The sequence below is a fragment of the Thunnus albacares genome, chromosome 20 (assembly GCF_914725855.1).
Source record: "Thunnus albacares chromosome 20, fThuAlb1.1, whole genome shotgun sequence".
NCBI classification, from domain to species: Eukaryota; Metazoa; Chordata; class Actinopteri; order Scombriformes; family Scombridae; genus Thunnus; species Thunnus albacares.
The window spans coordinates 11860930-11876710 of record NC_058125.1 but is presented as its reverse complement, the minus strand read 5'-3'; the positions used below and the strand labels follow the sequence as shown (position 1 = coordinate 11876710).

General features: G+C 39.1%; 1 protein-coding gene across 1 annotated transcript; it reads left to right on the top strand.

Moving 5' to 3' along the window:
• Window positions 1–373: 373 nt before the first annotated feature.
• Window positions 374–5184, top strand: LOC122971309 (heparan sulfate glucosamine 3-O-sulfotransferase 2-like). Its single transcript, XM_044337897.1, has 2 exons — window positions 374–1442; window positions 4201–5184. The coding sequence occupies exons 1-2, from the start codon at window positions 940–942 to the stop codon at window positions 4817–4819; spliced, it is 1122 nt and encodes a 373-aa protein (XP_044193832.1). The 5' UTR covers window positions 374–939; the 3' UTR covers window positions 4820–5184.
• Window positions 5185–15781: the final 10597 nt, after the last annotated feature.

Sequence of the window (15781 nt, the reverse complement as noted above, 5' to 3'; positions counted from 1 at the left end):
GATAATTGTTTTGGGACAGACTTGAAAAATTGTGAACCTATTAAGGACTGAGTAATGTTGATGCAAGTGGAACTCAAATGACAAAAGTTAGAAATGGACCTGAACAGACGAAAAAATGAAACCAAATTCAATATCAAGAAATACAACGTGCAGTCATATAAACAGAAAAGAGAACATTATAGTGCTGTGGTTGGTGCTGGAAAGCCAAGCTTTTTTCTCTGGATAGAGAGCTCCAGGGTTATGGAAGTGTAACAGATGGATGATGTTTATGGATTTGTGTCATCCTGTCTTGGTTTGGCACATGCTGTGTGTTGAAATGTGTCCAAATATTTCACCACTATTTTTTTCTGTACCTACATGAACCATACACATGCTTAAAAGCTCACCTGGCTGGGGAAATCTACACATATGAGGATGTGTTTCACTGTCACAAAAAGCTTACATGTTTTACTATGCAACTGCTCGATGAGAAGAGAGTAAAGTCAAATGAGTGAAAGAAAGCTGAATACTATTTTTTTAATGCAAAGATGCTCTGACGTCACCGTGCTGAAGCATTTTTCTGTCGCTCAGGCGCTTTGGAGCTGACAGTCCGCAGAAGTTGCCAAGAGAGCGCGTCTCCCCTCCCCCCCAAGCCTGCTTCTCGCTCGTGCGTGATGATGACCATGACCGCGTCCAGGAGTTTTAAAGGAGGATGTCTTTTCCAAACTCAGTGCGTAGCGGAGGATGGCTTTTCCATCAACGACCTGAAGAGATGGGACGCGGATGGACTGTGTTAATACGATGAAGTGATGGAAGTGTTGAACTGACCAAACATACAAGTTTTGTGATTTTCTTTTTCTGCCTTGGCGACAGAAAACAATCCAGCCACTTAAGCGACTAAACAATCAGAAATGACGGAAATCAATTAGAAAACCATGCACTGTTCATATCCATGGAGAGATGGCATGCGCGCTCCTCTTCAGTCGACTTCTTCCCTTCTCACACAGGCTCTCAAGAACATCCATTTGTTTGCTATCTCTTTTCCTTTCATATTTGTGCTACTGTGTATTATTCCCTGCCGATAACATCATGCAAAAGTCAGGTGATCCGATGCCCAGCTGCCAGCGCGTCTTGGCTGATGGAGGCAAAAGGCGCCTTCAGAAATCCGCGTCGTGCGTTTTGCCGTTGGATGCAAGACCGAGCAGCGTTGAGGCATCTCGGCCTAAAGCCGACCAAAGACCTCCTTCGGCTCTCCTGGTCGTCAGGAATGACACCCCCAGCCCACCGATGGGTAATTTAAAGTTTGGGAATAAAAAGTTACCGAATGCCATCATAGTTGGTGTGAAAAAGGGAGGGACGAGAGCTGTTTTGGAGTTCATAAGAATTCATCCTGACGTGCGAGCGGCTGGCACAGAGACACACTTCTTCGACAGGAATTATGATAGAGGCCTGGAGTGGTACAGGTAAGAGCATATCTCACCTGCACAGGTGCATGTCTATCTGCTCCAGCAGTGCCCATGTAATATGATCTTTAAACAAATAACCTGCAAATGACTATGGTAACAGATCTGCTAAGAAATCAGAGATTGTTGATGTGATGAATTGTTAAAGATTATTTTGGGACACAACAGTGGATAATTAAATTACATGACACTAGTGAATGTTTGTAACTGTAAGTGGGATGAATGATTATTAAACTGAGTTAGTGAAAGTGTGGCATTTTCATTTGGCTGAGGACCCTCAAAGACTCCTGAGAGTGTTTGGACTTCAGAGCCAGTGGCTGATGGTCTACTGTGTTTGCATGATCTTGAATTCATGTACCTGCTCTCTCCATAAGTATCAGAATGATGATATAAAACCATATGAAATGTGATATGCACTACCAGTCAGACTGTTTTGCTTCATAATCCAAAAGATGATGATTTGACCAATATTAACTTCAAATTTAATTCCAAATTCCTACAAATAGAGTCCAAAGGGACTTAGTTTTAGCTGTTCATGCAGCTACACCTGCTTTATGTTTTTCTTTCTATTCTTTTTTAAATAATTCTCTTTGTAGCCTGTCTATTCTCACAAGTGTTTCCTTGCCAAATTCTGTACTAATGGAATTTTTAAAAATGCTAAAAATGATGATGAAGAAGAAATAATTGAGGGAAACACAAAAGCTGAGATAAATGATGACCTCTGTCTCCTGCCAGTTGTATAGCCTACAAGTCCTTCTGAAAATTAAAACCATCTTTCATATAAAAATCAGCTGCTTATTGTCAAATCTGTTACTGTATGCTGTACTTGTCCCTTTCCCTCCCTGGGTAAATATGTTGGATATGTTTTCAGTCTCTCCACTCATTTTACAATCTTATTGCAAAAAAACTTTATAGGCCTGAGCTTTGTGTGCACTGGCAGAACAGTGGCTCTTTTTTTGGATGCACTGTAGAGCAATTCATCAGAGTTCTCATAAAATCTAACCTCTGGAGGCAAACAGTGTAAACTGCCATGTGCTGGCTTATTGTAGCTGCCAGGCCTCTGAGCTATTGTCTTGTTTATTTATATTAATTATGCTAACAGCTCAAAGTGAATGATTTATGGATTTTAAAATGTTACATGAAGCACGTTTAACAAAGTGTAGCCCCATTAAATTGCTTTGTTTGAAATAGTCAGATATAAATCCCATATATGAAATATCCATATCAATATTTAAAGTTCTTAATTACAGATTTAAACCAAATGTGCACACACACACACACACACACACACACACACACACACACACACACACACACGCACACACACACACACATACACACACACATACACAGAGATCTACTTCCAAATACATTTCATGTTAATGATTGGCTGTCATGTAGCCTGGAAGAAGGATGTGTATCAGTAGTATTATAAAATAATTATAGACTGCAAGGATCTCCACTAATTGGCACTCTTCGGGACGGTTGGCGGCTGAAGCCCTTTTATCTCAGAGATGAGATGTGAACCCTCGCCTGTTACCGTAGTTTGATTGTCAGCTGTCAAAGCTGCAGAGAGAAGGTCAAATGCCAACTCACTGACTTTTGAGGATTGCTTTCAAAATAAACATTTGCTTCTCAGCAACTGTCATGTAAAGACTCATCAATAAAGGCCAAACTATTGTTTTGATTAGTCATAGTCACTTAATATGCAATCGAATGAGCTGTGGGCATGTTTAGTTCGATGCAATCTTGAAACAGAAAGGATAAGGGAAAAGGAGGAGTGACAAAGGTCCATGAAGTTAACTTCCCACGCACGGATGCATCAGATGGCCACTTGACTGTCAAGAATACATTAAATGAAATGCAATAATGACACAAGTCTGAGCAGCGCTTAAGACTACATCCTTGGTAAAAGCAAGGCTTTGTTTGTTGTTTTTTTAAAACTGTTTTGGAAATAACAAATTTCAGAAGAATCTATTCACAAAAAATCCATCTGTACCCTTTTATATGGGCTGTGTTTTTGTGCTGATGGGTCAGTATGATGCTTCAGTGTTCATTTTCCAGTTGGTTCAATCAACTTCATACTGTAGAAAAATAGCAGTTCAATTTGCCAGATAGTTTGGACATGATGCATGTCATGTCATCTGTTTTTGTTAGCCAAGTTGCCATCCAATGCATCATCCAAATGTAGATGTTAAAGCCATTATGTGTAGGATTCGAAAATTTCCTCTTCAAATTATATTTGAACAGGTAGGCCACAGTGGCCTACTTTTTAGACCCAGAAGTAACCCAACGGAGTCAGTCTGCTATATGTGCTCTGTTTGCATTTATGGTGATTTATTACTCTTGAACCATGCTAGGCTGATGCACAAGAGAACTGTCTGTGAGACAAGTCTCCTGTGACAACAAACAACTATGACTTTGCGTCAGTGCTCCTATTATCCTTAACATCGAGAAACTGGGTTCACGGCCAAACTGGAGCTTCTCAGTTGGGGTGGTTTTGTGCCTTTGCAACTCACTTGTGTAATCCTGCCCTAAATAGACATCTAATGCATACTTTTTTTTCTCCTTTTGACAGAGTGAATGCAAGGACATTATGTCCTCTGTGTCTGACTCTCTTAGCCTTTGTGGTAATTTAAGCAATTCAGAACAGCAGTGCAAGAAAATATGTTGAAAAGACACTTAAAGTAATATGAATATAAATGAGAAACCCTTATCTTATTGGAACTTTTACTGTGTGTTTTCATCTTTCATCCAGAGGTTTAATGCCAAGGACTCTTGAAAGCCAAATCACGATGGAGAAGACACCAAGCTACTTTGTGACTAAAGAGACACCACACAGGATCTCTGCCATGTCCCGAGATACCAAGCTCATTGTGGTGGTGCGGGACCCTGTCACCCGTGCAATATCAGATTACACTCAGACTTTATCCAAAACGCCTGACCTGCCGAGCTTCCAGGAGCTGGCCTTCAGAAACCAGAGCCTGGGCATCGTGGACACGTCCTGGAACGCCATTCGGATTGGCCTGTACGCCCTGCACCTTGAAAACTGGCTCCGTTACTTCCCCCTGGCTCACATCCACTTTGTTAGTGGAGAGCGTCTTATCACAGACCCGGCGGGGGAGTTGGCTCGGGTGCAGGACTTCCTAGGGTTAAAACGTATTGTCACAGACAAACACTTCTATTTCAACCGCACCAAGGGCTTCCCTTGCCTTAAGAAGCCTGAGAGCAGTGGCTCGCCCCGTTGCCTGGGCAAGTCAAAGGGCAGAACTCATGTGCAGATAGACAGAGATGCTATCGAACAGCTGCGAGACTTCTACAGACCTTATAATGTCAAATTTTATGAAATGGTGGGTCATGATTTTAAGTGGGAGTAGAGGTTTGAGACATATTTTTAAAAGGCACAAGAGAGATTTATGTATTCTACAAAATGTTCTTTCAAAAAACAGTTGGACTAGAGTCATTTGTCTTGGTTAGGCTGGATGGCTAACTATCAGCAGTCTCCAGACTATTTTCAAGTGAAACAGCAAAAACAGTATTATTCTTCGCAGTGGCACTAATGAACAGAGCAAAATCTAAGATGACATTGCTTTTGCACTTGTAATGATATTTACCAGCCAGTGTCAGCATCCTGTTTGTTGCTGGATATAACCATCATTTCGGCTTCAGGATTACATGATTTCTGTTCCTGTTACTGTATATTCTTGCTGACTATATTCCCAATTTGCTGACTGGTTCATTTGAAAAAGGTAGGGAAATTCCAAGAAATTAGGGAATTGGTTCCTCTTAAAACCTGCTTCACTAATCAATGCAGGGTTTGAAAGTAAGACCTTGGAAAATGTCAGTGAAGTCTTCAGGGAGAGCAGAATTAAGCTGCAGCACTGTGGTGGTAAATCAGAAATGTAAAGCCATAACATAAGTATGAACCATTTAATATTACTCACTGTAGGTCTCATCAGTTTCCATACAGGGTGAAAGATTTTCTTTTACATTCTCTCCAGCATGAATCAGATACGTTAGCACAGTATATGCTGAAACATGCAGCACTTCACTATGTAGGCTACTTTGTGCAATATATTTGCAAAATCCATGTTTATATTTTTCTTACAAAAGTATTTAATCACTGCCTTACCCACAATGCTTGTCCATTAAATTCATTAAATGAAACAGAAGCACAAATACATCTAATGAAATTATTCATTCTTATCTCATCTGACCTTGATAATGTGCGTAAAAATGCATGCTGAATCATTTGTTTCATCCCCTCTTGCCTTTGCTTCGATCTTTACAATGAAAACTGGCATCACAATTGAAATTTGAACCTTAAAAAACAGGCAAACTCTGTGCTACACCTCCATTTTCACATTTAGTTAGTAATGGTTTTCAACAGATCAGACAACTTACAGTTTTTTTCCATTATTCACCCTTGCTGCCTGTGAAAACATATGCTTCGAGCTTTATTGCATTCTGTGTGGTTTGTTGTGTGCCTCAGTGGTGGTAGGTGGATGAGTGGGTGTAGGTGTAAAGAATTTCAATCACTTTTCAAAGACAAAGGAGGGAACACCTAGTTGTGGCAGGTTATCAAATAGATTCTGGGACTGCATGTCACATGATTGCAGTGAAAAGTTTGGATTTGGCTACCTGATATGAATACTAAAGCCTGACTGTCTGAGCTTGAGCCAAGCTGATACAATACTGCAAAAACAAAGCAAAAGCACTTTGTGATACATGAACAGGGATGTAACTTATCATTTAAAGCAGTGTGTATTGAATTATACCATAACACACAATATGATATTATGGGTAACACTTTAGATTATAGCCCACAATTATCTATAGATACTGATCTATAGATAATTACAATGTAATACTCTATCCTACTTACAAATATTGTGTGTGTGTCCAAAGCCTGTTATATCTTATTCCTCTGTGCCGTAAACCTCTGTTACTGTCCAAAAAGTATTAAAAACACGTCAATGTAAAAACTAACAGTGATGACGTTTTCAGTCTCCGGAGTGTAGTGCTGTGTAAGGCAAACACCACTGTACACTAGAGGGGGATTCTTGTGGGATTTCCTGCAGGATGGAAGGTCATTTTCACTATTCATCACGTGACTGGGACAGGACAGGAAAAAAGTGAACGGGAACGTGTGGGACAGGAATTATATAACAATAGGTCAGTTTTTATATATAAATATGCAGTTCTAATATGAATAAATGCTACTTTCTTTAGTTTAAACATAATGCTAGTCGTTCAATTTACTATTTCTATCTTTTTTTATTCTTTTTTATTCTCTCCTGTCTGCTCTGGTGTATCACACTGACAGAGCTTTCAGGCAAGTCTGAAGTTTTAAACAAGTTCCTAAGAGTTGAGAGCAACGGTGTTAAAACTCTGCACGCTGTTTGTAAGACGTGTAACACAGTTGTCAAATACACCACTGACTTGAATACGAGTGGCCTTCAGAGACACACTTGTAAAGCAGGTGGTGGCAAAATGCAGCCGAAAATGACCTCTTTGCTGAAGTTCTTTGAGAAATTTATAATGTAGTACAAAGTGAAGAGGTTGTGATATGTAGCAAAGTAAGCTAGCAAGGCACTGTAAATGGAACCACGTTTCCATGCATGCGCAGTGGTGTCTGCCTTACATTGAACTACTCTCCAGAGACTGAAAATGTGATCGCTGTTCCTTCATAATCTTCAGGGTAAAGGAACATTCCACCCAATGCAGTGGTGTGGCTCATTGTTTACGGTACAGAGGAATACGATATATCAGGTTTTAGATTCACACACAATATTTGTAAGTAGAGCAATTCATTGTTGATTTGACTCTGCACATGAGATGTACTGACATTAAGAAAAATATGGAAAATCACCAGCCATTTCCTTTAAATACTGGGGAACAGTGATGTAGTTTTGGGATCCAATGTAGGATCCATCTGACAATCAAAACTGAGAAAAAAAAAAAAATTGTCTTGTCATATAAGATAGATGTCTTGTAATATAAGATATACATAGATAAGGAGCTGAATACATATACCTTCACTCACTAATACTCTATTGACAACAAGAATTTTGTTTCAAGCTTATTCATAAAATCAACAAATGATGTGAATTTTCTCTTTGCTTCTTTCTTTTTCTTTTTTTTTTTTAAAGCAGTGGCCCCTTTTTGACCCCTTTTTCACTGTGATTATAGTGTAGTTACAGGGTATATTAACATAATCTAAAGTGTTACTGATACTTTTCACGGTTCCAAAACAAAATCCCTGCTGAGCTCATCACACACTGCCACAACACAAACATTATGAAATCAGTGTCAACAAATTTTCATCCTACACAAGACAAAGCAGAGACATACATAGACGTACAAACTGTAAGAGTTCACTGAAGTTCTCACAAACAGAACCACAGAGACTTACTTAGCATTTCAATGTGCATCTTTCAGTATCACAATCAATACGACATTAGAACATTACGATGCAATACTTTATTAATATCCCCAGGGTGGAAACTGAGTAACACCATACATATATTAGAGACTAACTATATGTTAATGGTTACATATGAACATATCAACATCTACATATTCACAGACACCATCATTACCACAATCCTCAGTACAACCACCATGCTAGTCATCAACATCAGATCGCCATCATCAACATCAACGGTGACAGTCAATGACAATGTTCATTAAAAAACTTCACCACAGCAGGTACAAAGGACTTCCCAAATCTCTCTGAAGAGCACCTGGGCGTAACAAGCCTGTCGCTAAAAGAGCTGTTGAACTGTGAGAATCTGTTTTCTTAAGTAATAATACTCATTAATAATGATTTTGCTCCCAGTGAAATGTAGGACACATAGCTGCTCTGTTATCTACATACCTCAGAAGTCTAGTACTTTTATCTGTTTGAATACGACTTCATCTGAAGCCCTCTTGAAATTTGCATGTAACACAGCCTTCTTTGAAGATTCCTTGGTGGTTCGCATGGAAATACAGAAAGTTGAGCTCAGGAAACCAAAAGAAAAAACCTGTTCTAACTTTTACCCCGCTATGTGTTCAATTTCTCTTTCTCCTCATTCTTCTGCTCTTCTTCTTTCCTGCAAATGGTCACCTTGCATTGTTAAGAGAAAAATCATAAAAGATGCTCCGTTCTCTGTGACCCTCAGCCCAGACGGCTGCCCCCCCACTCCCCTACTTCACAGCTTTTCTTTCACTCTTTCACTGTCTCTCTCTCTCCCTGTCCTAACATTCATTAAACTCATACCTCTGATGCCCTTCTTGTCATCATGCTCACCAGCAGCTCATTTCTGTGGCTCATTGAGCACACACAGGTGAGCGTCTATCCAGTCGTCAACTGTGAGCAGCAACTCTCTGTGGTACACATGGGTCCTAATTAGGCCTGAGGGCTGGAGAGGAGCAATCCCCTAGAACAAGCATCAGCCAGAGTCTGATTAGACTGCTAGTGAATGGCTCTCCAGAGATTGCTTGCAGGTCAAGTCTCTCTCTCTCTCTCTCTCTCTCTCTCTCTCTCTCTCTCTCTCACACACACACACACACACACACACATACAGCTTTCTTTTCAAATATCAATTCCCTCAGGAGCCAGCCTATGCAAATCATGAAATCCTTTGCATTTCGGAGCACTATTACGTGACCCATTTGCACTCGAGCTAATGAGGTGCTTGTTAAGCTTAATGAGTATTTGTTAAAACTGATGTGTGAATATTGTGTTGATTAATATTTTGTCTTATTGTCATGAAACATTATGACTAATCCCCATACCAAGGTTACGTTTAATGTGTTGAATATTTAGATTACATTTTTAATCAAAAGATTTCTTTACTGATATTGCACTCGCACAGTTCACATAATTTCATCCCAATGAGGCGAGCTGCCTGGTAATTATTAAATGCTCAAAATACCTGAAGCAGCTGAAGGGATCCATTTTGTGTACTGTTGATAAGCACTAATAGCTGTGGCAAATAATAAGATTTGAAGGGCTACAGATGACAAATATTGTGCTTTTTTTTAAATCTTTTCACGTTTCGGTCCTTGGAGAGAGAGATAACTTTTTGAACATTGTGATCTAATATTGATTAACGCTTAAAGCAGCTTTATTGTGTTTGGGGGTTTTTTTGTTTTTTTTTTAAATTTCATGATGAAAATCAGAGCAGAAAAGGTCGACTTTGCTCTAAAGTGCCAAAAAAATAACGAAATCAGCAACTGCAGCAGTTGAAGACAGACTTTAAGTGTTTAAATGTCACAAGAGATAATGTAGTTCATCTCTTACAGAATCCCTGTTGGTTAATGCAGCTTCAAACATTCACTCTTTTGGATTTTTAATGAGCTCAGAAATAAGATAGAAGCAGTAGCAAAGGGTTATAATCAAAGCGAATCCTTCCCTGAAACGTTAGGGATTTTCACATATACTGTATAGTAATTGTTAACAGTGTATAACAATTGTTAATGGATGCCTACAGTAAAATGCATTTTAGATGCATGCTCTATTTAAGCTGCTACAAATTTAAATAGTACACATTCACACAGCTCTCCTCGTCTGTTGCTCAGGATGTTCACGAGATAGAACGAGGTTCCCTGGTATCCGATTGAGACGGTAGCTGACACTGCAGAGGCAGAGAATCAGCAGTGTACCTCGCTCAGTCCTAATGCTTCAGAATAGTTTAACTTCTGCAGCCGACAGGGTGTCCCAGTGGTCGAAATCACCAGTGGTTTAGGAGCCAAATTAAAATGAAGTGCTGACAACTGTGGCACAGTCTCAAGTACGTAATGATACATGTTCTACAACTATTTGCGGACCAGTGTTAGAACTGCAGTATGCAGGGATGACACTTTATAAGCATGTACATGTGATGTGCTCTACTAAGCCTATGGAGGAAACAGGGTAGACAGGAAGCAAAGTGTAATGGAAATGAAGATTCACCTACTGTGTTATTTTATCACTGATGGCCAGTCTAAAAGGAACCACATTTTCTAATTTGCATTCAGATCTTTGCATGTACTGTACGTTACAAATCAACAGCCACCTGCATGCCCCTTTTTAACTTGTCTCCAGCAGAGAGTGAGAGGAAGATGGCAAAGATGTGAGATTTTGTTGGGCGCATGCCCTTTCAAGATTCAGATCTGTGAAATTCTGTAAAGTCCTCCAAATTAGAAACAGTTGTTCAGTGCCATCTCCTTGATGTTGTATCCGTTTGTCAGACGAGTGAGAGCCTGTTTTCTGTGGAGCAACTAAAGTGAGGTAGAAAGCTGATTAGATTGGAAGAGTAGTCAGACCTCAGCATCTCTCTCACCAGGAGATGTGTTCTAATTAGGGTGCATGCCTCGTGTCTCACTGAGGAGAATAACAAGCCTCATCCCAAGGCTGCCTCGAGATGAACCTCACATCCGCAGCAAACCAAAACACATCTGATGTATCAGCAACCCCTGGACTCCAGACCACACCTGAGTAGACATGCAGTGCATTAGGATTTTGATGGGGGTTTATATCATGTGGCAGCATTTTCTAAGCAGGAAGTCCTGCAGAGCTGGAGCAACACTGAGGACAGCCAGGTAGAGAGGCTCTGCCTGCTGTTTTTTAATGGCCAAACAGTTTTTTCAGGTAATAAACACATTTACAAACCCCAATTATTAGCAAGTGGGAAATTACAGGAGGAGGAACAAGGTGAATTTGGATGACGTTCAGGCTTATGCAGAAAGAAAGATGATTCTGCATAAGCTTGCTATATTGTGTGAGGCAATCTTAAGTTACACACATATGCACATATATGCAAATGCTTCTACACATATTGTAAATGCAAAATAAGGGGAGAAAACAATTGTCATATGGGAAAGAATGAAAGTAATCTGTAATATTGTGTATAATCAATTATCAACCTTATTATGATATTGCATAAAATCCACAATGACCCACAACCCACAAAAATAATCCTGTGCTTTACTTCACAAAAATTTAAATTGTAATCCATCAAACACTAAATTTACTGTTTTTGCCCATAAACATCAATGCACGCACACACACACACACACATACACACTCACACTGGAGGATGGTCCAACCTCCCCTGGCGGCTTGTCTCATATTGGATGTCAGATGCTGGAGACAGCTGCACTCATCACAGCTTTTATGAATACATTACCTTTTATGTTCATCCAAACACTAATTTATCTTCCTCAGAAAATCAAACAGGACATACATTCACTCATCATTCCTCTGGAAAATCGGAACTTTCAGAAAGTGTGCTGCATGTAAGACAAAAATAGCTGCAAATATTTCAGCTGGGTGGTAATTCAAGCCCCGTCTTTGACAGAGCGTGTGCACAGATTGTGTGTGTATTTGTGTTGTCTGTTTGTGCCCGCTTTTTTTTTTTTTTTTTTTTTTTTTTTAGCAAAGATGGCTTATGAAATATCAAAGTGTGTTATTTGCCTCCATGAAACTCCACAACATCAAAGCCTTTCCCCCCCTCTCCCACAAGAACCCAAGAACCTCGAGTTTTTTTACCCAATCAGCCTCGCCTGTCTTCCATCTCAGCATTGCTCAAAAGGCAAAAGCCTCTAATGATACAAGATACAAGACGGAGAGACTGCTGCCAACAAAACGGGTAAAAAAAAAAAAAAATGGATCAACAACTAAACAGGCACATTTTCGTTGATGATTGACATCCCTGCGTCTTTTTATTATTCCTGTGATGTTCGTCCAGACACACTGATGCCAGAAACTGTGGCCTCACACTTTGGCTGATGCAGCAATCTGGTGATATGCGCATCTCTGCCTGCCAACCACCTGGCTGGAAGAAGCATAATCAACCTCTGAGTCAATCACTCTTCACACAGCCAATGGTGTAGGATGAGTGTCAGAGGAAGCGTGGCAGACATGCGCTGCCTGTATGTCCAACTTTGACACCTCACACCTTGCTCTCGAGCATCCTGATGTATTGTACATCTGTACTGGCGAAGCCTTGGGATTCCAGCTACCCACTACTGTGCATTATGTGGGAGAACTGAATGTGCAGCGTGTGGGAGGAATATGGTTGCTTGGTCTTAGACATTTTACAGGTTAGGGTTTTAGTATGTATAACCTCTGCCATCTTGAGCACAAAGAGCACTTATCTAGCTACCTAAAATGTCAATGAATTAATTAATTGAAGCAGTTTGAGAAAAACATTGAATCTTAAATTGCTTACTGGGAGGATGATGAAGGACTCTGTTAAAGCAGATTATATCCTGCATCTGGTTCTATTGCATATAAAATGCTTTTGTATCTATAATTTTGTATCTATCTATACAATTGAGGACTAAACCTGATGGGAGTTGCTTCTGGTCCACAAACAAGAGCACAGTCTCCTTGGGTGTTAAAGTTGTTTTTCAAGGCACCACTCACTACTTGGGGTTATGTAATTCAGCCCTGGATGTCCCGCATGACACGTCATGTATATTGCATCGCCTAAAAAGCAGCTCTCTCTCTGACTGCACTCAAGGCTTACTAGATTTTTCATCTCCAATTAAAAGGGAACTAAAGTACTGCATCACTGGACTCAAGAAGATAAATAATTGACATGCTCGCTCCTGAAACAAGTGAATAATTGAATTTGTTTTTCATTTGGTGGAGAAAAAAAAGGGTCTCACATTGAGAATGCATTCATTGCTTGATGTAATGCTACATGTCTAGTTGTTAAGATGATTAAATGAATAAGTTGGGAATTTGGTCATTTTGTTAATGGCAGTGTTCAGAGTACTTTTTCCCCCCCAACTCCATGACAGAGACCAACAGGTAGAAATAAAAAATAACAAAACAATAAAATTCAAAAAACACCATCAAGAATGATGCTATTTGTTCTGTTTTATTTATTTTTTTAAAGATGCAAGGTGTTGTTTGCTTTCAACTGGACCAAAACCTGCTGAGGAAAACACTTCATTTCAGTCACCAGTGTGACCTTTAAGGACTTGCTGCTTTCTCAAACATCAAATTAATTTAAATTAATACTTCTAGATACATAGTTTACAATCCAGCTAAGGACAAAACTGTAAATATTTTCTTCCATTGTAAATTTGTGCCTGACAATTAGTAGGCACAATTGTATTAGTACAATAAGTACGCACATAAGTACAAATTAAAGAATGACAAATGCTAATAGCTTAGCAGTAGCACCAGAAAGGTTACAAAGTCTTAAAAACTGGCTCAGTAATGTCTGTTTTACAGCAATATCTATCTTAAGTTAGCTAACGTTAGCTAACATTAGCCACCATAAGCTACTGCTCCATACCCAGAAGGGGACTGCCCATTGGTCTGAAGGCTCATTATTCCATAACCTAATTTGAAAAATTTCCCATTGGACCAAAAGCCGGATTATTATCCCAAAAGCAAAAGCCCACTGCTACGAAGGCCTGTTGCTCCAAAAACACACACTCTGTTGGAGTTCAGTGACTGTCGGCCCTTGTACTACTTTCCAGATTCCATTAACATATTGCTCAATTTAACAGATAACGTATAAATCACAATGTATGACTTTGTATGACTCCTAAAGAAAGACTTTTCATTTCAGCTGATATTTAACTTTAACAGCTCTTCTGTGAATTAAGTTAAATAAACTAAAGTAAGATGTGTAACATTACTGTTTGACATTCTTAAACACCACCAGTCAACTAAGCATGTCCACACAATTTTTATAACGTGATTTCATTAAATCAGAGCTCTGCCTTGTGAAACATGACATCAAATCTATCAGAGTGAACTGTGAAAAGTCTGAAAGTTAATGTACATTTTAAATGACTGACGACGAGGCAAATAAAGTCTGTTTCCTACTGTCAGAGGAAAGCCTCTATTAACATATTGTTAAATTTAATAGTGTATTTTGACGTGCTGGATAAAAAAGAATGATGTTTTATGGTGTGACAACTTTGTAAGTCTGGTTAGGTTTAGGCACAAAAACCACTTTGTTAGTGTTAGGGAAAGATCATGGTTTGGGTTAAAATGATCACTCGCACATCAAGGGAGAGTGTGTGTTTTCGGAGCAACGGGCCTTTGGTGCAGTGGGCTTTTGTTTTCAGGATAACAGGCCGTCGGACTAATGGGCTTTTGGTCCAATGGGAAGTTTTTTCGAACTATTAGGGTTTTGGAATAATGGACCATCGGATCAATGGCATGGAAACCAGAAGAGGAGAGGCTTTAGTCTGAGATTTAGTAAACAAATTGTTCAAATGCTAGATGGCATTTGAATGTTTATGAATTCAATTTTTAATTTACAAGAGAACATGCTATTTCTTCTTTCAAAATTACATAGTCTCGCTTTAATTGCCATTTTTAATTTTTAATTTTAAGAAAATTCTTGAATGAACCTGGGTCAGTGAGTGCATCGATTATTTTGTATTTGTTCAAGGATATGCTAAGAATTATTAAATTGCTTAAAAGGCATTTATTTTCTTTTGCAGTAAATGGTACTTCAGAATGCTCTCTGATCTATAAATACCAGCATATCTGTATTCAACTCAGCTACTACCACCTGCTTTTGAAAGTTTTCCACTTGTCTGCTAGTCTCACACCTTTATTGTGTTTTCCATCAACGTGCAACGGTAATATGTAAATGAAAAGCTTAATAAGGCTTTCAAATGTCCCAGACTCCTCTGGGTTTTCTTGCTGTGATGTGAATGGATCACATACAGGCCTGTTAACAGGAAGAACAGGGTAAACATTCACGAATATGGTGGAGACAATATCATAAACATATGTACTTTCTAATACAATAACCCTGCAATAAATATTGTGCATTCAAAATGATTAGTTTTGATGAAATTGTATTATAGAGGTAGTAATTCTCTAGTAATTCCATTGTATTTTTATCTGTAGTTTGGTGTGTGTTGTATTTGCATTGTATTGCTGTATAATGTAAAATATACTGTATTTGAATGTTACACATCTCCGCAAACATGAGCCTAAAAAATTAAATGAAAAATATTTAGCAATATCTCAACAAGAAAATTATAATAACAAAAGGCTCACAGTGCTGTTGGGTAATTGATATGGATTATATTATATACAATAGGTGGTATATCACAGAGGTGTTTGTGATGTTGTGTGCACCTCCTTGTATGTCTTTTTCGCCACATTAGTCAACGAATCGACCCACCCAAACAGCAAGCAGTGAAAAAGTGAAAGCTAATCATGAAGATCCTGCTCATTGTCTTCTTCTATCCAGGGACAGAATGTCTCAAAATGGAGACTTAGCAACAGCATTAAGGATTGAATTTAGCCCCAGGAGACACCAAGATTGGGTTGATCAATACGATTAGATTGCCTTTCTACAATGCATCAAGCACATTAATGT

Excerpts from the sequence above, each read along its gene's own strand:
- LOC122971309 (XM_044337897.1), top strand. The coding sequence starts at position 940 with ATGGCATGCGCGCTCCTCTTCAGTCGACTTCTTCCCTTCTCACACAGG. Across the intron at positions 1,443-4,200 it reads AGAGGCCTGGAGTGGTACAG|AGGTTTAATGCCAAGGACTC; the intron begins GTAAGAGCATAT and ends TCTTTCATCCAG.